At 38.1% G+C, this 24,057-nt stretch overlaps 2 protein-coding genes across 3 annotated transcripts in view; one reads left to right on the top strand and one right to left on the bottom strand.

The window, feature by feature from the left end:
* The first annotated feature begins 764 nt into the window (after nt 1–764).
* On the top strand, nt 765–4,960 carry TSPYL4 (TSPY-like 4). The gene has a single exon (XM_012723079.1). The coding sequence runs from the start codon at nt 827–829 to the stop codon at nt 2,072–2,074; it is 1,248 nt and encodes a 415-aa protein (XP_012578533.1). The 5' UTR covers nt 765–826; the 3' UTR covers nt 2,075–4,960.
* Nucleotides 4,961–8,950: 3,990 nt separating this feature from the next.
* The window catches only part of NT5DC1 (5'-nucleotidase domain containing 1), a 100,965-nt gene continuing 85,858 nt past the window's right edge, over nt 8,951–24,057 (bottom strand). The window contains exons 7-12 of one of the 2 annotated variants that reach the window (XM_012723982.1): nt 20,547–20,721; nt 18,563–18,660; nt 16,232–16,350; nt 15,004–15,156; nt 14,154–14,322; nt 8,951–10,667 (exon numbers count right to left, since the gene is read on the bottom strand). In XM_012723982.1, the coding sequence (XP_012579436.1) occupies nt 10,555–10,667; nt 14,154–14,322; nt 15,004–15,156; nt 16,232–16,350; nt 18,563–18,660; nt 20,547–20,721 (827 nt within the window). In that variant the 3' untranslated portion in view covers nt 8,951–10,554. The remainder of the gene's footprint in view (nt 10,668–14,153; nt 14,323–15,003; nt 15,157–16,231; nt 16,351–18,562; nt 18,661–20,546; nt 20,722–24,057) is intronic. The other variant, XM_004674089.2, reaches the window with a different exon arrangement.

The following is a 24,057-nucleotide window of genomic DNA, read 5'->3' as shown; positions in this document are numbered from 1 at the left end:
ATATGATGCACGTAATTTTAAAATCTCTTGAAATTACGTCTTCCAGTAAGGGTTACAAGGTAAATTTGCACGCGCATGCGTGTGTGTGTGTGTGTGTGTGTGTGTGTGGTCGGGTGGGTAAGACGGTCACATTTAAGTAGGAAAAATACATTTCACTACTTAAGTGTAGCGAAATATTTCTACATCTATGTTGAGCCAAATATATAAACTTTTAAATCTGTGAGGCAGATTAAAGAAATGCTTCATTATATATTGTTAAGATGAGATACGTTTACCTTGCAGGTGCTCGTTTTAAAAATGGCACATTTAAAAAAGCAACACTTAATTTTTTCTTAAAAATTAAGCTCTGCTCCTCCAGATATTTGGGAATAGCTATGAATCCATACATAAAGAAAGACCTGAATCCCTCTGCTACACGTGAAGTTCTATGAGCCAACTGATATACACGAATAATAACCTTTCTTATCTTTTTGGGGCAAACTCAGTTTATGCCTCTTAGAAACTCACTTAGTACCCTTAAAATTCACATTAACACAGTTCTCACATGCTTGCGTGCGGTCTGCATCCAGGAATGAAAACAAATCTTTCCAGAACGACGAAATTCACAAGACCTCGAAGCACAAAGACAAAGGAACAGCTCTGGCGGTCGACTGTAATCGCGAGACTCAGCGACTTCTCGCGTGGGGATAAGGCACCACCTCGGTGACGTCACTGGTTGCTATGGCAGCGTCCGCCAGGAGAGGGAAATAGGGGTGGTGCGAGGGGCGGAGCGCAGTTTCTGCAGAGGACAAGAGACGCTCTCTCTGCAGGTCTGACTTCTCCCAAAATGAGCGGCGATGGGGATGAAGATAACTGCGTCCCTGACCTGAAAGCCTGCGGGCAGATTACTCCAGAGCATGCCCCGGGATATGCAGACCTAAACCAGTGCCAGGGCGAGGAAACCGAGGTGACACAAGAGATGGCGGACACAGGTGAGGGCACTTTGGGGACCACCGCGGAGGGAGGCGCACCCAGGGACCCCGCCAGTGGTGGCCCCGTGCTCCGCATCCGAGTTGCTGGGATTCGCGGCCGTGCAGCCAGCAAAGCGGTGCAGAAAGAGGCTCCACCTCCCACCGAGGGCCTGGAGGTAGCCTCTGCCGCCGCCTCGGTGGTCACTGACAATAGTCAGGAAAATGGCTGTCAGCGTAGAGAGCCTCGCTGCCCTGCTGGGGAGAAAGCGCTAGAAGCCTGTGGCGCTGGGGGCTTGGGGTCTCATTTGATGCCTAGGGCGAAGTCCAAGGAAATGACTACAAAAAAGTGCGCAGTCTCAGCAGCACTGGAAAAGGAGGGAGGAGCTGAGGAGGTGGTGGAGGGAAAGAAGATGATACAGAAGGAAAAGAAGGTGATAGGAGGATTGAAAGAGGAGTCTCGGGCTAGGGCCCCGAAGATCAATAACTGCATGGACTCACTAGAGGCCATCGATCAGGAGCTGTCAAACGTGAATGCCCAGGCTGACAGGGCTTTTCTTCAGTTGGAGCGTAAGTTTGGCCGCATGAGAAGGCTCCATATGCAGCGCAGAAGTTTCATTATCCAAAACATCCCCGGTTTCTGGGTCACTGCCTTTCGGAACCACCCCCAGCTGTCACCAATGATCAGTGGCCAAGATGAAGACATGATGAGGTACATGATCAATTTGGAGGTGGAGGAGCTTAAACACCCCAGAGCAGGCTGCAAGTTCAAGTTCATCTTTCAGAGCAATCCCTATTTCCGAAATGAGGGGCTCGTCAAGGAATATGAGCGCAGGTCCTCCGGTAGGGTAGTGTCTCTTTCCACTCCAATACGTTGGCACCGGGGCCAAGACCCCCAGGCCCATATCCACAGGAATCGGGAAGGAAACACTATCCCCAGTTTCTTCAACTGGTTCTCAGACCACAGCCTTCTAGAATTCGACAGGATTGCTGAGATTATCAAAGCAGAACTGTGGCCCAATCCTCTGCAATACTACCTGATGGGTGAAGGTCCTCGAAGAGGAATACGAGATCCAGCAAGGCAGCCAGTGGAGAGCCCCAGATCCTTCAGGTTCCAGTCTGGTTAACTGCTGCCTCTGTGTGAAGGTTCTGCACAAGTTTCCTTACCACCTCCTCTTGGACCCATGCTTGGCCAACAGCATGCAGTCTTCATCTGCTTTCTCTTGGCACTGCATTGTTTTGTACTTTGGTTCTTCAAGTCTTCTCAATCTTCAACAGTCATTTGCTAGATTATCCTTTATATGCCAGTCTCTTCTTCCTCTGGGCCTTCATTCTGCTCTGCATTGTATTACGTGTACCAAATGCATGGCCTTCCACTGCTTCTAAGCCAAGCCCATGATCCTGTAGATATGCACCGCCTTCCTTTGCATGCCTGGGATTCTATCTGTGACTGTGGTCTTCTCTCCGTTCTTTAAGTGGTTATCTACCAAAAGAAGCTTATACATCTTTGCAAATGACTAACTGGGCTTCATACTTTATTCTGGCTGTGATCTTGGTGCCCAGGTATTCTATGGCAATCTCTTTGAATTTCATCGCTGCAAGATGAGGCTGATGTATAGATGATGCCAGCTATCAACCCAAATCGGACATTTCCAGGCTACCATAACTGTGTTCCAACTGCCTTTCTGGGCCCCTCTGGTTATTGGCAGAATAAACAGATGGCTGGTGGGTGGTTGCTGGGTGTGAATGAAGTAACAGATGAGAGGTTACCTATGTTCTTTGTCAGTACAATGGCCTGTTTCTTTGGTCACTCTGCATCATGACCAGATATTGGTGAGTATTAAGGCCTGTTCTGTGGCCCACCCAACCTGCTCTTGTTTTCTTGGATGAACTTTGTGCAGAATCACTGCCTGAATCTTTAGAACTATCTGTGGACTTAAACTCTTCGGTGCTTACAGATCCCCTTCCCTCCTATCTCCCCTTCCCCCAACCCTCCATGGTAACCCAGAAGCCCAGTTGGCTGTAGTCATAGGTGGCTGTGCTCAAAGCAAGACTAGAAAGGGGGTCTTTAACAGCAATTATCCTTTCTGAACCCCAGCCACCAACCCTTACCTTGTCTAGGCAACTTCCTTAGGCATCCCCTTCTTAAACCCTTCCCAGTCCCTTTTGAACCTGATGAACTTGCCAGGCTGGGGGCACCAAGGGAGAGGTCTCTATGGTCTGTGAGACTTGTTATGCCTCTGTCTGATTTTTTCTGCTCCTTTTTCCCCTCTCACCCTCTCTTCTCTCCCTCCATGCCCCTTCCCCTTCCAAAAGTACTAACTCCTCCCTCTCATTGAGCTAGTTACTGCTTGCCAACAAAGTTAAAACTGGCAAAGCAGCTTTTTTGTTTAATTTTGCTCTTTCCTTGATTGTGTCCAGAGGAAGGTATTTACAGTAGGCTTCAAGATCTCAGGATCTTGTATTGTCCTCTTCTGCTTCATGCCTCCATCCCATTTCCTATAGCAAGGTCTAAATGTTTCAAAGGGCGATTGAAGGACTTGTTAGTATAGGATATTGTTCTTTTAGACCATCTTTGACAAACCCACCTATTCCCTTTCCCTTAGCAAAACATGTTTTTGTTCGTTTTAGTTTGAGAACTGGGAGGAGAAATAGAAAGGCCTCACAGCGAAAGGGTCAAGACAGAGCCAGAGCAGGTTGTTGGTTTCTCTCCACTTTTCTAAAGATGGAAATTCTTTTTTTTTTTTTGGGTGGGATGGGGTGGGGAGGGAGGGCTTGGACCACTTAGAAATAACCCTATGGCAGCATTTTGGGTCAATTCTTTGTCCACTTTCATTACCAACTTGATATCCTAGGGACTTCCATCCTATTGCCAGGTCTTTTGGTACTAAGTCTTCAGCGTTCCCAGTTCCCCTTGCTTCCATCCAACAAATGAAGAAGCAGGCTGCATTGTGGGAGACGCTAAACCTCATAGGAGATGCCAAACCTCAGGGGAATGGAGTAAAAGCTTGTGTGGTGTCTGTGGATTTCCAGGATGAGTTGCAGTAGTTGGGACAGTAATGCTTTCAGGGCTCTTGTGGAGATGTGTGTTGGGTGAGGATTACGTGCCCATCCCCTTTCTCTTTTCTAGACCTTGAGCCTAGCTCCCTCAGGACTTGGGAGACCTTGGGAGAGCAGTGGGGAAGATGCTGTAGTCTGGGGAGATTAGAAGCTTACAAACAGAGAAGAGCCTGCTGAGGAGCGGGCTTGGAAAGGCAGACAGAAAGGTCTGGAACCCTGCAGGTTCAAGGGTGAAAGGGAAGATCTCTGAGTATTTTCCTAGAAATGGTGGGAGAATCAAAGTGGTTGATATTTAAAAGGATATGTGGAGAAGGGATTTCTTTTACTTAACTCCTTAAATTGCCAGTAAATTTTTGTATCCAAAAAAAATGCAGTCTGGATGTTTTTTTTTCTCTCTCTCTAGGTTATTCTAAGAGTGACCTTTTATATATACAAGATAAGTGGTATATGCTCTTTATTTCACTGTGCTTGAGTAAACTCCTATTCCTTCATTTTTGCTTGCTAGCAGAATGGGCATTTACAGGCCTGCTTTTTGCTTGTAATTGAGAATGTGTGCAAAATATCAAACTTGTTTCCTGTGTAGTATGAAGCCTTCTGTGACTATTTTATCAGCTTGTTCTGGTCTCTTCATATATAGCTCTATTCTTAGAAACAATTTCAATAATGTGATCTTTAAAGAGTCCGAAATTTTGCAAATTGTTGCTGTGTCTTGTGGAAGTAATCTCACAAAGGAAGACCTAACTGTTGTCTTTCTTGATATTCCTTGTCCTAGTGGTAATGTACTTGATAATGTTCCTAACCAGTGTAAGTACCTGTAGAATTGCTTTGTCGAATTTAAACAAGATTGTTAGTACTTTTGTCTTCTCCTGTGTGCTTGAAGGAAAATAAAGTCTGTCACTCTGCTGTGTTTGTTTTCACCAAAATAAATATATAAATAAATAAGTGAATGAGTAAGTGAAGTTTTCTCTGTGTTGTCTATGCTAATTAGTTACCCGGTAATCACAATTAAGTCCTTGACGATATAAAAAAATAAAGACTATGGTCACTAAACCTTCCAGGACTTTTTGCTTGGCAAAAAGTTTTTCTTTTACAACCATTTTAGACTTAGGAGTAAATTTATGCACTATAAATTAGGAGTAAATTTATGCACTATAAATTGATTTTTGTTAATATATACTCTTTTCAGTGAGTGGAAAAATGTTCTCCACTCATTATGACTCATTTTTTTGTTTTCTTAAAATTAATTTGAGTTTTTGGAAGAATTAATCATATTCTATAAATGATACTTAAATTATCTTGTAGCAATATTAGTACATAGGATAGAGTTATGACTAATACAATATCTAGACACAAATATCAGACATCACAACTTCAGTTACTAAGCATTCATTTTGCTGTTCAACAGCTATTTTCATTACATGAATATTTAGTAAGTAAAGACTTGTCCATTCTCTGTAGTAGGACTACTATGGGCTATAATATCTGTGAAAATAAATGACCACATATTTTCACCATTAAAGTACAAAGTTGGCATAGATGGCCTAAAAGTACTGGTATGAGTTAGAGAATTGATTCTTAATGCAATTCTTACTCTGCAATCTCTATTTGCTGACGTCTTTTCTTTTTTTTTTTAGGCCTAGAAAATTTGCAGCTTTCTTTTGTGAGCTCTAGGCACATCTTAACTTTAAATTCTTAAGTTGGTTATTTACCTTTTCATTTTAGTGATTGATGTCTATACTGTCAGTGACCTTTTTAAGCATTATTTCTTACCCTATTGTGGACACAATCAGAAAATGTCTTTTTTTGTTGCCCTCAGGTTATTATTCGCTTTAGTCCAGGCAATATTACTCATTTTTCTAATAGCTGGTGCCTTTCACCTGTTGCAGATTAATGCGGTTTTTCCTTAGAGATTTAAATTCCAATGAGACATTTTGTAGTTTTCACCATTTGGTTTCTCTCCTGCACTGTCATTTCTCCCCCTTAATTCTAAACCCAAATTTTCCTGTACATTGGTCTCCAAATTATTTGTGTTTCTCTTAATAATTTGGGAAACTTTAGTTTCCCAAAGTTCACTAAAAAAGTATTATTATAAACCTGCTCAGGCATCTTTCCTGTAACAGTGATATACTTCATAATTTCCCTGGTCCCTACTTAACAGAATCTCCGTGGGTATTCTTTCCCATTTTTGGACTTTCATTTGAGGCTAGATAGGCAAAAAGATTTCTCTGATCTTTATTCAGTCTTCCTTTTCCTCCACATTTAGTCTGCTGCCTGTTTTTAGTTTACCTCCATCTGATAAGTTGCCTTCAATCCAGTTTAATCATTCAAAACAAAGTTGCCTGCCCCATGAGGCCTCAATTTGAGCCTTGCACATCTGATACACATTCCATGATATCTGAAGTACATGATATCTGAAGTACATGTTTATCATGTTACCAACATACTCCTCACAAGTATAATCATCTATTTGTATAGTTGAGCAAGAGGCTCAGAAAGTTGAAGTAAACTGCCTAAGATGCAAGTCATAAAGACGTTTTCTAATTCAACTGTATCAGCCATCTGTACTAAATTTGGCATTAAAAATAAAACAAAAGATGTACTTGAGTATTCAGGTCTCAGTTCATGGTTATTTTTAGTCTACCCATGAATGGTCTGAAAAGGGTACTTTTATTCACTTAATATAGGAATCCCTATCATTACAGATTGTTGAAATTTTAAAATTTCAGTGTGGTGATTTTTTTTTTTTAAAGATTTATTTATTTATGTATACAGAGCTAGGGTACAGGCGAGAGGTGCAGGGACGGTGAGAGGATTCACCAGAGTTAGAACAGACCTATTTACGAGGTACACTGCTGAGGGGAGCAGCAGGCAGGTCGGGTCACCTCCAGGGCAGCTGTGGCTAGCTTGCAGTGTAGTATCCTAACCCTTTGCACCACAGCGGGTGGGGGTGGGGGGGTCCTGGTGATTGTTTTTAACAGGTACAATTTATTGCTCCTTTTTAAGCTTTGAAAATCTTTGACCTTTACCAGGGAAGTATACCAAAGCTAATACCTATTTATTTACTTAAATGAGAACAGGTGCATTATATAAGAACCTGATTGTCAAGCAGTTTACCTCAACTCTACAAGCCCAGTTAGCCCACCTCTCACCCAAGGTTAATTGGACCAGTTTTTATCACTCCTCCATTTTGGTTTCTTCAGCACCTGTGAGGGTATTCAAAATGAACCTGAATTTGAAGAGTAGATTTGCTTACTGATGACTTTAGCATATGTAATTTCCAAGAGAAACAGACCATTATACATTTTAGGACTTAAGGTGATTCTTGGTTCTCTTACTCTTTTAGGTGTAAGTTCTACCTTAAATTTTAATGTATTTTACTCAATTATTAAATTACTTTAGGGCAGAGCTTGTGCCTCCATCTTTAATCTCTAATATGTCCTTGCATGCTGTAAAGTAACTGAAGTGTGATTTTAGATTGAGAATTTGCCCATTCTGGGTCAAATATTGGAAGACGTTAAGTGTCAAATCAACTAAGCATGATTTTGGGGGTTAACTTGGACTCATGTGCAGACTGTTCCTTACTAATAGCGCAATTTTGAGCAAGCATATTATCTAGCCTGTGTGAATTCCAATCTTTTCATAATTATACACACCTTATAAAGGAGCCTAGAGCGGAGTTATTAGCACTCATTATCATGTTAAAAAATGATTATTTCTGAAGCTGGGTCTGGAGACCTACAAGAGACACCTTTTTGAGTTCACATTATGTGGAGTGGATCATGTTCCTAGGATTTCCGTGGGCAGCAAACTGGGTCAAAGTATGTGAGGTAAGTCTCCAATAGATACCAGTCTCTCACTAACCAGGAAGCTATTAAAATCTCGTGCTTGAGATTCTGAAAAGAGGTTAAGGGAATATTACTGTAACATAACATACTAAAAAAAAAGCTATCCATATGATTTTAACATACAGTGATTATATACAAAAAGATAGTTTTTGAAATATCATTTTATGTTGGTTATGTGACATAATTATATGAATTTGATTTTAATTCAAACCAATTCACTTTTATGTGTTTATTAAATATAAATACGGGTACAGATGATCTATATACAAATATGCATATACACTAAAAGTATGTACATGTAATATGTACGTGTGTATGTGTTGGATGTGATGTAAATGATACTAGAGAAACACCTGATTTCAATTTAGCTTTACAAATGCAGAGTAACTGATTTAAAATTGCAGTATGTGGTACAACTGAAGTTTTGCTAACTTAATTATTACAAATCCCAAATGCTGACAAACCATTTGACCATATACCTTTAGAACTTTTCTCTGCTGATGAGATCAACAGTGGTAAGCAAAGAAAACCTCAACTCCTTTGCATTTATCTTTAGACATTTAATGAATGCCTGCATGCTAATATTAAACTTGTCTTATATTTATACAATTTTTCTGCTTCCTTATTTCATATAACAAAGAATATATAGCTTTTCTTCTCCAATAGCTTTTTAATTTCTATAGCAGCATTTACTGATGATTGTTTTTAACTCTTAAAATTTAAAGACTGGCACTTTTTAGACACATAAAAATCTAACAAGTCTTTAGTATAATAGATATAGAGATAAACATTTATCAGAATTACAGGCTCTGCTAGAAAGGGGGAAGCAAACTTGGAAATAAACTTTCTCTTTTTATAAGATGGGAAACAAAAAACAAAAGTGAGGTCAAATTAGCTGGTAACCTATTTAGCTTCCTTAGAGTAGGTACTGGTAAAAAACAGATCAAATCTGGATGAATTTTTTTCATTTCTTAGTGGCAAAAAAGTACAGTTTTCTTATTTCTGGATTTTTGCTTTTCATATTAACATTAGCAGTTTCAAGGCATTTAAAAATTCATCATTCTTCACCACTGACAAAATAAACACACATAAGGAAAAATAGCTTTATTTTAAAAAGAAACCAAGATCAATTTAAAGTATATAAGAGTTATTTAACATTTTTTTTGGCCCTAAGCTTGATGCTTATTATCATATTCTAATGAGACTTCAGATTTTAACTTCAAAGACACCCTCATATTGTTACTAGAAAATGTCAAATAAAGCAACTGACTTTAAGGAAGAAACTTCATTAACTATTTACCTATCCTGAGATACTCATCCCCACAATATCTGGGATTATTTTAGATTTTAAAACTCTTGACAAAATATTTTTTTCATTTCATGCATCAATATGCTAGCTACTCTGATTTAATCCATATAAAAGAAAGACAATGACAAGTATATTTTAAGAGATTGTCCAGGAGGGACAGAGTGATATTATAGCATAAAGAGTAGCCATGTTTATATTGTAAACATTATCTGGTTCCAAACAGTTTGCAACAAATAGCTACTAACATGACTGTACAAAGCACATAGACCACAATAATCTTGGATTGCAGCATTATAAACCTTAGTAATTTTCCCACTGTCACCTCCCAAGAGGAAAAATTAAATGGAACCCTAATTAGTATATATGCATACATTCCTCTTTAATGAGAAAAAATAATACTAAGGAAAATGATTTTTCTGCACTAAGTTAAGCCTGAAAGACCACAACTCATTCAATTACTCTTTTTCACTCTGAGAACCAATTATTTTTACCCACTGAGAAAAAAAATGGGTACAAATGAATGAAAAATTAAAATGAATGAAAAAGAAACAGCTTTCAAAATTATTAGAGGGTGAATGCCTAATTGATTAACAGTGGAGACTGAAATTGTTGGCTTCTCGTATCATCTCAGTTGCATACTGGCTGTGTGGTTGCAAAGAAATCATTTCTCTTTATTGTTTTTTAAAAACAAGAAACCTGATAACCTGGAAAAATCATTTAATCTCACTGGACTCAGTGTGCTTGGCTATGAGTTGAAGGGACACCAGGTGTTTTCAGTTCTGGCTGCATTTCCCTGGGGCATATGAAAATGTCAACACTCGACTATTTCCAGACCAATGAAGCCAATCTCTGGAAGATATGGCCTAGCCAGTGGTTCTTAAACTTTAGTATCAACCACAGGATTATTAACAGACTGTGTACTATGGTTACATTCTCTGTTTCAGAATCTGTATTTCCGAGGCTACCCTTCCAAATTACATTTCTATTGGGATTTTAGGTGATGCTATATTAGTAGTATAGGGACCACACTTTGGGAACCACTAGGCTGGGCATGTTTATGTAAGTGTGTGTATGTATGTATGTATATAAATATATGGGTATGTATGTATGAGTATATAACTCAAGTGAATTTTAATCTCAGAACTACTGGTATAGAAAATATTAATAAGGTTCTTTTTTGCTCTAAGATACCAAGATTTTAGTATCAGAATTGGGGGGTGGGGGTGGAGATGAACTGTATGAAAGAAGAGATAGAAAAAGATCAGTTTCTTAGTGAATTTTCATTAAGAATTTGTTCCTATAAAGCATCTTACAGTATTTTTTAAAAATTAAAATCTTTACAGTACATTTGCTGCATATACGTTTCTTCTCTTCACTTGTTAGTAAAGATCATTTATTTGGTTTTTGATGTTTCCTTTGATAAGACTAATGGAGGGTTTGGGTAGTAGCCAGCCATTTTTGAATTGTTTGAAGAGAACCTTGTAAATTTGTAGTCCAGGGATAATTCTGGAAAACAAACAAACAAAAAACACTTTGATTCCAAAGGTCTTTCATAAACATAAACAAATAAAAATTGGATAGTGATTGATAATCTTAGTTTTTAGAGTCTGACATTTTAGTTTTTTCTGGTCCCCTGGATATGCTGCATCTAGAATGAAGACTGTAGGTGTAAATGATCTTTTCCTATAAATGGTAAGTAAGAACTAATATCTTTTACATTAGAGAACTACAAATGATAAGCTAAACAAGAATTCTAATATGTATACTGTGATAACTTCACCTGACAACAACACACACAGTCATAAAGGGCAATCAAGAGAAAAAACATAAAATGCCAACTTTATTAATGTAGGGCATTGTGATATCTTCATATAGGTGTCTCAAAAGCAAGCCTTCCAGTTCTCTACATAGTCCTTCATGGAAACATTGCCTGAATTATTACATATGACACATAATAAATGTCATGACTCCTCATGTACTCACTGTAATCTGTATTACTGCCCAGTGAGTATATGTGGAAGTACTGAATATTTAAAAAATGACACAAGCGTAAACATGACGTTTTATATTAAATGCCACTGATAATCATCAAGGAAGGTCCAAGTAGTTAATTGTTATTAGGAGAAAACTAGTGCTAGAAACTGGGAAGAAGTATGTTCTCTTTCAATGCCAGAGAAAGCTGACTTCAAAACAAAAACTATTCAATATTAATACATTTCAAAGTTCTCCAGTGCTCAGTTAAAATGTATTTTGAGGCATGTATTGAGAAGGAAATTGACAAAGACTGAATTTCTAGAATTACATAGCTAAGGTTCTGGATTTCTGATAAGTCACCAAAATGATACATGGTTAGAGTTAAGCCAACTGGCCACTTCTATCAGTGTTTTTTTTTTTTTTTTTAAGATTTGTTTATTTCTGCATACAGAACTCCGGTGCAGGCCAGAGTTGCAGGGGTGGTGAGAGGATTCACCAGAGACAGAGTGGAGAGCAGAAAAGGCAGATCAACAAAGTACACTGCTGAGGGGAGCAGCGGGCAGGTCAGGAGAGGTCTGCCACCCCATGTGGGTCACCTCTGTGGTGGGGATTGAACTCATGTTGAAGTGGCTTTAGCTTCTTAGTGCTGTGTTTTAACCTGCTATGCCACCAGGGAGGGTCTCTATCAGGGTTTTTTTTTGCACACATTCATCTTCAAGTACATATTAAAATCGCTATATAGTTATTATTATGTTAAAAAATAGTATGTTATCAAAATGCTTATAAGTCACTACCATTTTAACATATTTAGAAATGAGCACAAACTTTTACAACATTTATATATTTAAATGTCAAGTCTAACAAAGGATATCCATAAATAAAGAAACATTACATCAATATAAAAATGTTTAGGCCCTCCCTGGTGGCGCAGCGGGTTAAAGCACTGCACTAAGAAGCCCAAGCCACTTCCTCATGAGTTCGATTCCCGCCTGCCCCGGAGGTGACCACATGGCGTGGCAGACCTCTCCTGACCCGCCCGCTGCTCCCCTCAGCAGTGTACTTCATTGATCTGCCTGTTCTGCTCCCCACTCTGTCTCTGGTGAAGCCTCTCACCGCCCATGAGCCTCTGGCCTGTACCCCAGTTCTGTATGTACAAATAAATAAATCTTTAAAAAAAAAAAATTAAAAAAAAATGTTTAAGAGGTGGGAGTTTCAGGGTTTGTTTTTCGCCTCTTATCTCATTTAAAACAGAAAGTTTGTTCTCTCCCAGGTAGCAGGAAACTGAGATCAGATGACTGTTGTATTTAAACAGATGGCCAAACTGGCAATTTCTGAGATGGGGGATTCAGCAGGAGGGAAAACATTAGCATCTCTGCTAGAGCACTACTAGGTGCTATTTGAAAGAAAAGAGAAAGGTAGATGAAAAAGATTTCTATTTATCACCACAAATCTCTATTAACTCTGTACTGAATATATGATAGTATCAACCATGCCATAGAGCCATTATTTAAATGAGGAAAGCCAAAGTAAACAGATACTCTTCAATAATGAGTTCAACGTAAAACAACAGAGACACAGAAACAAAAACCTCTTGGAACTTGAGATATAACTTCTTTATGAGAAACAGTGAGAACTAACTTAGAGACGAATGCTTTGCTTTCTGAGTCTCTTGGACATAAGTTAACAACCGAATAGGACATGCTAACTCTCCTTTTCCTTCAGAAAATCCCATACTTGTTTAGCTTTGTTTGATTACTTTCTGTCCGTTAGTTTTTTATTTAGTGCAAGTCTTCTGTTGCTACATTTCCCCTACTTTTGTCTAAAAGTAGTTTTCTTTTATATTTTAGTGAAGTTTCTTCTGGATATAGAATTGCATCCAGACTGAGAAAGCCATTTTCTTTCAGCATTTTCAAGATAACATTCTATCTTTTGGGTTCCTTTGTTTCTGTGGGAAGTTTGATGTCAGTTTAACTCTTACTCTGTTGAAATTAATATTTTTATTCTCTGGTTGCTTGAATAATTCTTAATTACCTTTGGTTTTTAGCAAAGTTTTATTTTGGATTTTAAAGTTTGTTTCAGTTCTTTGGGCTTCTTAAATCTCGGTTTATTTTCTTTCAACATTTTTAAAATCTGTAACTACTGGTTTTGGTTTATTCTCTCATCTCCTGGGATTCCTATTAAGAAATCATATTCCTTTCAATGTATCATTTCTACTTCTTGGTCCCTCTTCTGTATCTTGCATGCCCTTTTTTACCCTAAATGCCTCATTCTGGATATTTTATTTTCCAGCACATTAATACACTTTTCAGCTGTATTTAATCTGCTTTAAGAAACTATATTTTAATTTTTTTGAATTTCAATTATTTTAATAGATTTTATCTTTCCACCAAATCTCTCATTACTTTCTGTACTTGAAAATAAATTTGCTTATTTTTCTTACTGTAGTCTCACATTCCTGTGTATCTGGCAATTTTTCATTATGTGCTCAACGTTATATTGATTGTTTTTAGAAATGATTTGAGTCCTAGGATGTTACCTTCTGCATAAAAAAATATTCATTACTTTCTATCAGGTGGTTTGGGATAGTACCAATCTTAAATATTCTCAGTCCTATTTTAGGGATTCAGCAGATCCCGAAACAAGTTTACAGTAGTCCCTATAAATGCTTACCTGCAATTCATGCATACTCTTATAGGTTCATAAAGTTAATAAAAGGTTTATTCACTTTTTTTTTGATGCCCTGTCTCAAATCAGCAATTACTCAGGGAAAAATGCAGTTCCCAAAATCAGGTTCACTATACTGGCCATCCTTAACATCTCTCCTGGTCATTTTTCTCTACCTTTAGCCTATGACTTCAAACAGGTGGGTCGGTCGTAATCACCTACACTCCACATATCTAGCTGTTTCTCAAGAATGTCACAGAGCACTTTTCTTCTTTTAAAAGCAAGAATTCTAACACTTAAGGTCACTGTTGTCAAATAAGAGGAAAATTGCTGTGAGGATATTCTCCCACTTACCTGCTATTGTTTCAAGACTTGGAATTGCAATAGTGCTGTAAGTACTGATTCTCTTGCAGGACCAAGTATAAACCAAGGAGTCTTCTTTATTTTCCAGCCCCGAAATTGAATCAACAAAAAATGAGCCCCATTTTTTAGATGATGTATTTAGAGGTTTTGACTTTGGCTCCTGAAATGAGAACAGAATGAAAAATATGATTAATGCTCAATCTCATAATAAGTTTTTCCACACTAAAAAAAATTAACCAGCTCTTATTATACAATATACTTAAAAATAAATATCCTTTGTATAGTTTTGTATATATTAAGGTACATGTGTTTCCATTAAGTATGGCTTTTTTTTTTTATTTGATGTGAGTTTTTCCTTCTTTATTGACTACTCCACCGGAATGAATTTAGAAAAATGTGCTTTATTTTCAGACCTTACATCTTTCTTCTTCATTTTGTTTTTATATGCTAAATTTCCTCTTTCCAGTTTTATGATTTATTTTATTTGTCTTTCCCCCAGGTCTTCCTTTGAGTTCAGGTATCACCTATTTAATTGTCAGCCCCATGACAGTGAGCACAGGTTTTCTTATCCAAGCATAAGAGCTTGACCGTGCTGAGTCCAGACCCGCCCACCTCAGCATCAGCCAAAAAAAATCCCAGATGCCACAGCAGTGGGTGAAAGCAGAGGACAGGGGAGACACACACAGGGCAATCACTATAGCACTGAGATGAAGAGTTGAGCCTGTAGATTTTAAATGCCTGCAGAGTTCTTCACTCTTGGTGCAAACAAGCACCTTCTAAGCTATTTTTAATACACCTGTTTTTCTTTCAAAGAAAGAGCTAAAGGGGAGGGAGCTCTTACCTCATATTTTCCTTTTTTCTCTAGTGGTTCAGATTCCTCAGCTGTCTCATCTCTGTCCTCTCTGAGTTCTTCCAGGATGAGGACTGTCTCCCAATTTCTATAATGACGGGCTGGGAAAATATCTGAATGCATGCTGTCACCAAAGTAAACCACCTGTAAATCAGTAAGTTGTGTTGAGACATAAGAATTCCATTTCATAGAAGGCAGAAAAAAATTCCTCAAAAGGTATCAGAGCAAAATCAGAGTTGCATGAACATCTTAAATGTCCCTGAACAACTTCACAGGTGGTCACTGAGTTGGTCCATTTGCTTCGCAGGGCACCAGATTTAAGAAATTACATACTTCATTTACAGGTAGAAGAAAAATAGAAGCAAAGTGATTCTATTCAAGTTTCTGGAAAAAGGAGAGCCTATACGTTTCATTTAAACCTGCCCCTAAAGTTGAAGAGCTGGTGAGATATTAGAGATGACTCATTATCAAGGAGTCCTCATCACAACGACTTTTACAGAGTGTTTGTGGCCCTACACAGACCAACTGAAACACAGACTCAGAGTGGAGTTTAGGAAGTAGGGCCTGGGAAACTCTCTGAGGAAAAGCCCCATTAACCTAGCCTGTATCTCTGAATATATGGATGAAAAAACAAGGCATGAATTGGACCCTCCATGTCAGGAGGCCCTGCCTACTAAGCCCTTTAAGAAGCTCAGGAGGCTGTGGCAATGTGGAGTGGGGACTCAGTGATTTAGAGGTCTCTCTTGCTTATTGGGTACCTGGCAAGCATTTTTTATAAGAAAGAGTTCTCTGTTAAAAATGTACCACCACCACCAACAAAAATGCACCAACATTTAACATCAGTGATCTGATCAGGATGTCAAAGGCAAGTGTGTCTTTAGAACATTCTAATTTAGTCATTGCTTGTTTTACATATAAAAACTCTGATGCACTACTATGAGGATATCATTCCTCATGTACCCCACTTATTAATCCAGTATAGTCCTTAGCTCTGTGGCCTCTCCTTAGAATTTTTTCTCTTCTTTGTTAATGATAAAGACCCAAAAAGGAAGGGCTTATTTATTCAGGAAAGGCAGAAGAAGAGATTGGCAGGTATGAAAAGGTGGATGCTTTCTCCACAGATAACTAAGCTGGGTGCATTCATAATTATGGTTTTAGTTTATAATGATTTTGTCTTCAGATGGGCAATAAGGTTATTTTGCCTCAATCAGAAAAATACCTTGGGTTCAGGTTTGCCAGTCATTTTTTTCAGAAGTTCATAAAGGTGAACCGCATTTCCTTGGGAGTACCAGCCAGGTTTATCCAGAGATGGCAATTCTTCCTGCTCCTCGTCATTCTCTGCAAATACAGTTTGGCAATCATACTTTTTAGCGTAAGGTACAATGATTATGTGCATTTGGGTATAGCTTCAGGACATGTACAAGAAATAACCATCTGAAGACAAGACCTAGCATGCAGGGAACACTTACACATTACAAGAACTTCATGGATTTCAAAATTTATATACAAATACACACAAAAATTACATCTAAAATTTTTTTCAAATTATTTTTTTCAGAGCAGTTTCAGGTTCACAGCAAAAGTGAGAGGCAGATACACACTTCCCAAATGCCCTCACCCTTACAAGGACTCCTGTGATCAGTAATTAAATGAGCCAATGCAGGTTCATCAACTGTAACAAGTGCACTGCTCTGGTGTGGGGGTGGGGAGTGCTGATAATGGGAAAGTTGTATATAATTTAGTATTTACAGCAACCTTCTTAATTGGGAAAATATGGCATAAGGAAGTTATTTTACCCAAGGTACCAATGCTGGCAAGTGATTTATTCAGTAATCGGGATAGATGTCTACTTGGCATCATGCCCCTGCTTGACAAAATGTCTTATAAACAATACAACAGACTGACTCGGTCCCACTTCCTTTTGAAACTGGCATCTAGGGAGATAGGTATTTATCAGTTTATTAAATCTAGACTGTTGCATTAAGTTTTGTCTTACTCACATAACCCTCACAATCTACTCTGGGTCCCCTGGCTACATCTGCTGCTACTGATTGTTACTGCTGTAGTCTTCTAATTCTACCATCATTTTCCTGTCCTGGTCAGTTTCCAAACTAATGGGGAAATTGAAGCTCATAGAGGTTTTCACACCTTGCATAAGGCCCATGGATATGTGGTAGTTGTCATCACTCTGAGAGTAAGCACCTCTCCCTCTCCAATAAATTCTGTACCTAAGGTGTCATAATTGCTTTATTCCATTCCCTGTTCTGGGGGTTAGTAAAAGGAGTATCTGATGCCAAAGCGCACACCTGTGGACTATTTCAAGCTGTTCTCTCCAGGCGCCCTGCTTGCTCATTCCTATTAAAACAGGATGGTGAAGAGGTAAAATGTTTGTTTCCTGGGTCTTGTTAGCTGTTACATGCCTTATAGACGGGCCACTAAGATGATGCACAAAGATAAAATGATTTTGTTAAAAAAGTGATATACCAGCAGAGGCATTAATAGGCCTAAGTTTTGCAAACTGCCTTGGAAGACTTCCCCATATTAATTTCACAATTTAAAATTTTAACAAGGTAGTCATTTTTGGGGGGAGGCTGCAGGGATTCTTTCTTTTTTGCATCTAAGAAAAATATATATGTGATTTAGTTGTATGTTGTAAGTAGAGGTAGATCCAAGTTTTTAGGACCAGAAGTATACGCCGTTGGAGGTGCTCCTTTTTAGAGGACAAATACACACTCCACACAAGCTTTTTTCTCCCTCTACCTTCTTCCTCAGGGCTGCAAATGGTACCACCATCCACCCATTTGACAAATTCAGAAAAAAGAAAACATTTTTATTCCTTCTTAATTTTCATCTGCTGCTTCTAAAAGCACGTCTAAGTAGAGTTTTCTGTTTCCACAGCGTATCTTAAATATATCTTTATTTCTAAAAATTCCTTAGACCCAAACCCATAATCTTTCACTTGGGATATGCAGTTGCCTGCTCTTCGCCTTTCTCTCTATTCCTTCTCACACCCAGTCCATTTCCAGGCAGTAGTAAAAGAGGTGGCTATACCACATTACCTCAACTGAATGACTTCAGACTGCTTGTATGACACAATTCAAACACCTTTCCACAGTGAACAAGGCTGTCTCATGCCCTAACTTCAACTCCTCTTGCCCCATAATCGTGTGCCAGAAACAGGTCTCACTGCGTGTGTGTGTGTGTGTGTGTGTTTGTGTCTCATTCAGGACCTTAACTCCACCTATAATAGCTCCATACACTTACTAGCTTGCTCATTTAGGCACTAAAATACCAAGGTAAAGTCCATGCCCTTTATTTTTTTAAAGCCAGGGAGAGACTAACATACAAATGAACAACTATAATATCAGGTGGTTAATTACCTTTAATTATCTTCTTTCCCTGATGCTGTGTCCTTTTTAATCTCTTATTCTATCTAACACAGAACCTGTACATGACTGCTAGTTTAGCAGGTACTTACCGAGGAAATAAATGAAGAGACATTCACTTAGAGGTCACTAAATGGAGAAGAAACAAACAAAATATAACTTACCAAGTGTCCAGAAAGGCCTTTGACTTGGTAAATGAGAGAAGAAACCAGGCTTCAATGCATTTGTAATAATGATGTCAAAAAGATCTGGAAAATCATTCCTAAAAAAACAGTATATTTTTCATAAATGTATTTTTTCATAAGTATATTTCATAAATATTGGCAAAAGTCCACACAAAACAGAATTTAATCTTAGTCTGACTATTTGACCATCATTTCTTATTTTTTGGTTAAATTTTACATGTTTCCTATACATTTAAAATTTACCCTTGCACTGGAAATAAAAAGAGGTTGAGTATAAATTTTCCTAACAAAACCTTGACGTGTAGAAGTAAGAGAAAAGGACATTAGCTCACTCTCAGGGGTAAGCCAGCTTCTGCACAAAGGCTGCAGTTACAGTGAGAGAATTCAAGTTTCTAACAGCTGGGAATATTCATCAACTATTTATTCAAACATGGGGCCTGAAATTAGTCTGATTGATTAACCTAATTGTTACTAATAACTTTTGTGTGTTATATGGGTTCTGTAGAAAGTTAGTAGGATATCAAGTCAGGTCACATCTCTTAGAGCATGTTAAAAACATGAAGATATTGATGGAATCTTTAAATGTGGCACTTTTTAGATAACGGTAGTAATTATCTCTTTAGTTGTAGTTAATGCTTTGTTAAGCACTATTTAGGATAGCAAAGGAAAGATGATCCTTGTTCCAAAAGGACTGGTTATTGCATTGGGGAGGCAATATTTACCCAATATTCTTGAATACTTTTATAATCCAAACTATGTTAAACAGACAGGTAGAAAAACTTTGGAAGTTATGCTAATGACAAAGGAATCAAGAGTTCTGAGAGTGCATCTTTAAAGATGGTCCAACTACCAGGTCTGAAAATGCCTCTGGAGAGGCCCTTCCAGTACACCAGGACTTTAAGCCTTACCTAACTTCAAGGATCCCAAGTATGTATATAATTGGGAAACAGAAACTTCACTGAGATATTAAGTGTATCATAAATAAGTTAACCCCCCACAGCTGACAAATACAGAAATCAGGAGGTTAGAATAGCTGGCCAGGTCAGTTGTGTCATGGTGAAACAGTATTTGCTGAAATTTGAGGAAGATTTAGGAAAGACCTACCTGGTAGCACAAGGGTTTAGTTCTCAGCACTATGAAGCCATCCAAAGCCACTGTAGCACAAGTTCAATCCCTGGGCAGGGAGGTGACTCCCATGGTGCAGAAGACTTCTCCTGGCCCACCTGCTGTTCTCCTCAGCAGTGTATTTCAGTACATTTACCTGTTCTGCTTACTCTGTGTCTGGTGAATCCTCTCACCCCTCCATACCTCTGGTCTATACCCCAGGCTCTTATATGCATTAAAAACAAACAAACAAACCTTAGGGGAGCTCTAACAGCCCACAGAAAAAATCTTGCTCTGACCATGGCTGTCCCTTGGTATTGCCCATAGAAGTGAGTATCAATACTTACTGAAATTTAATCAACTACTCTGCCTACTAATAAAACTTAACCAATTACTCTGATCTAACTAATCTGCATTCTGCTACTTCAATTTTCCCTTGAATCCATAGATATTCTTGTCCCATCTTTAAAATGATGAAATGGAAGCTTAGAGGTCATAGAATCTGCTCTCAAAGTTAGCTGCAAAGCATGACTTGAACCCATGTCCATCTTATCTTATGGATGTCAGTCCCCTTTGTGTCTGTGCTAATGGTGACATACATGACTCCAAAATGGCTACAAAAGGATCATAAGTCAGGCATGTTGGGTTATCTAATGTACAACTTTGTGTCCCTTAATAATTGCCCAAAGTTGAGGAACCAAATTCAAGGTAGTCCATCCAGCTTCACAGCATCAGTGAACCGTCGGAATACGCAACAACACTGCTATGATGTCAGCTGCTGTCAGTTTTGCTTAGTGACATGGTCATCCCCGCCATCAGCTTGTTATAAAGCCTTGAAAACAGATGACTCATCACTTACCCAAGGATATATTCACAGAGGAGTCGACAGTAATCACTGTGAGAACTGGTGATTAGCAAAAGAATCTTCCCAGAACTCTTTAGTTGTCGAAGCCACTTTTTTACAGATTCGGGACAACTGTGTACATATTTGCCTGGATTTCTTTTTATTTCTGGAAAATATATTCCACAGTTTTCTGAAAAATAAAAATATCATGGAGATTTGACTCAGTATATTATCAAATGAATTTTTGTCTCTCGAAGTTAAACATAAAGCAAAAATAAAAACTAGGTTCAAGCAATCTAGCAGTGATGTGACAGTAACTGCTTAAGAATACTTTTTTCTTCTTAAAATGTGACGGTGAATGTATCAGTTGAAGATATTTGCTGGCAGTTTGAAAGGTAATGAACAGATTAACATAATAAACAGTCAGCATTTGAAAATCAGAGAAAATTTTATCTTTGAAATATGAAATGGATTGATAAATATTCTTTCAGTCCTTTAATAAATATTTGCTGACTCTAGATAATGTGCAACTATTCAGATAATGCATCAGGAACACGTCCTTGGCATGAAATAGCAGAGAAGAAAGTTGGGTTCCTCAGAACAGTTATACTGTTTCAGATGAAATGGAGACTTCTATTCTCAGCTCCTTAGAGGAAATATCAAATAAAAACAAAACAAAACAAAACAAAAACAAGAACAAGCCAAAAAAGACCAGATGGCACTGCAGTGAAAGCTGAAAGATTTGAATCACAGCTGGGACTGCTGTCTCTTCCCCTCTGGGTCTTCAAAGAATCTTAGGAGTGTAGGCTGAGCTCCAAGGCCCATGGTGGCAGTTATCTCTGAAAGTCCTGTCTGATGCCCCTCAGTGGTGACAGGGTGCCTGGAAAGTCGAGTGTACTTAGCAATTACAGATATGGTTGAAATGCTTCTAGAGTCATGAAGCATTTGAGAGAAACTATTTTCTGACAATGACAGCACTAATAAGCAGATAAAAGCCGCCAATTTCTTTTACTGCCAGGAACAGGGCAAGCATAAACAAAACAATGGATGAAAGAGCTTGTACTGACTTATAAACTGTGCAATAACTAAATATGGGCTGTAATGGTAACTGCAGAGTGTCATGCTCCTGAAATAACAGAAATAAAATGTTGTATTCCAAGGATCTTAGAGCAAGAAAGAAGAGTTTCAAGCAGACAATAACAAATAATAGCAAATACTGTTGTTGGTTCCTTTAACTCCATTCTGTCCCTTCTCTGACAGAAAGTACTCTGATTTTGAGGCTTCATCTTCCACCATAGGTTTGGGTGCCCAGGAAGAAGATGATCATTATCAATCTAAATTATGAGGGTATTTCCTTCCCCAGCAGTAAATTGTTTAGGACCTGCATGAGACCCATACGCTGGAATTAGGGAGAATCCTGCTGGGGGCCTTTGGAGTTAGTAAACCACTGAAGAAACCCACATAGGGTACAGGTCTCCTTTTTTATTCTGGACTTTGCTAAACTACATGGAGTTCTACTTAGAACTACAACAACTATCTTCAGCACAAAGCACAAGGCTGACATAAGAGGGTAGCCAGGTAAGAATTTCAAAGGTGTCTGTGACCCTGATGACAATAGTGGGTTTGTGAATAAGCCACTGAATTAACTACTACTGGGAATACCACCCAAACGCTGGATTTTAATTAAGTCTCAACCTAAAGGGTATCTGTTATTTGTAACATAGAGCATCTCTATTCAGAAAATAGTACTTCAAAAGAATTAATCAAATCCAGACTAAAAAAAAAAAATAACCTAATGAAAGAATCTGTGACAATATAGAGGTAACAGGCACCAGGTGATCAGTGGTAACAGACAGCAGGAGATCAAGAGAGAAGACAAAACTTGTGTTTTTGCAATTTGCCTATCAGGGACTTTTGTACGTAAATCTCTAGGATCTCCCTATATCCCAAAAGCCCTTCCCAAAATTATCTTCTGTTTACCAGGGAAGAAAATGTACTATGAAGAGAGGACTAAATTCAGAAAGAAGAAATAAAAGTTAGAGATCTAAGAATACCCCAGTTTGATGGATGGGTGACCATCAAATTAATACAGAAGTTAAGTAACTTTCAGAATGTATTCTAAGGAGTCTTATGTGAGATTTCACCTAGAAAAACAAAGCCTTTGTAGCAAAAAGGAATTTTAGGGGCTGGATAATAAAAGGTAAATCGTATATAATGCTAAAATGTTTACATATTTAAGTTTCTGTGTTCAGGAACAATTTACTAAAAGGCTGTTTTTTTTTTTTTTTTTTCCTTAGCTGCATGTGCTTAGTGCCATCTAGTGTTCAAAACATAAATTAGTATTAAATATCTACAGTTCTATTTCCAAATAACTTTTTTAAAAAAGCATATATAGACATCTTAAGTAAAATTTCTCGCTTACATTAACTTTGTGAGTATCCCTTACAAGTCTCATCCATAAGGGTACAAGCATAATCACTGAAATGAAGTTATTTATTGAGAAAATGAAAGTGTATTCATTTTGTTCACTAGCCAGATTGAAATGAACAAACTACAACAGACAAGCTCTGCACCCAGACCTGCAATGTGAAATTGTGCGTTGCTCTTGGTATAAAAGATCACTGACTGTGCAAAGTATTTTGTTCCCTGTTAACCCTAAACCATTTAAGGGACGGGAGATGTAACTACACACATAAACATTCACCTGTTTACCAAAATAAACCTATTAAACCAAGTGAAATATATTCATGTTGTATGTTTAACATCACTTTCTATTAAACTATCTCTCCAAATAGACTGTAAGCCCCTACAGGTAAGGATTCTTTTTGATTGGCACAGAGCAGGAATTGATGAATGAATATCCAAGTTGGTACAGGGACAGAAATAGGAACATTTACATTTACTAGCAAAGTTATGTGAATTATAACACCTACCCTAAGTATGAATGCATTATTAATAAAATACAGGGCCCTCCCTGGTGGTGCAATGTGTTAGGACACAGCACTATAAGCTAGCTGCAGTCGCTTCAGTGCGAATTCAATCCTAGGCTCTGGAGGTGACCCACATGTCATGGCAGACCTCTTCTGACCCGCCTGCTGCTCCCCTCAATAGTGTACTTCATAGATCTGCCTGTTCTGCTCCCCATTCTGTCTCTGGTGAATCCTGTCACTGGCCCTGCACCTCTGGCTTGTACCCCAGTTCTGTATGCATAAATAAATTAAGCTTAAAAAATATATTACATATAATATATATTAAGAAAATATGTACATTATACACAATATAACAAAATACACATTAATAAAATAATAAAAATGTATTACTATTCATGTCCTATCAAAATTGTCCTGTTAAAAGTAGTTTCTAGGGATGATACTAAATGAAGTAAGTCGGGAGAAAGAAAAATACAGAAATCAAAGGGTCAGATAAAACCAAATTTAAAAACTAAGCCTTGAAAGCTGACTATAGAACTGAGAAATCTAGAGGTGAAGGGTAAGGGAGGGGAGAGACCACAGTGAGGCGGGAGTAC

Source organism: Condylura cristata, unplaced genomic scaffold (genome assembly GCF_000260355.1).
Source record: "Condylura cristata isolate star-nosed mole 26May11 unplaced genomic scaffold, ConCri1.0 scaffold00001, whole genome shotgun sequence".
Taxonomy (NCBI): Eukaryota; Metazoa; Chordata; class Mammalia; order Eulipotyphla; family Talpidae; genus Condylura; species Condylura cristata.
The sequence above is the reverse complement of the archived record's forward strand: the minus strand, read 5'-3'. Positions and strand labels throughout refer to the sequence as shown.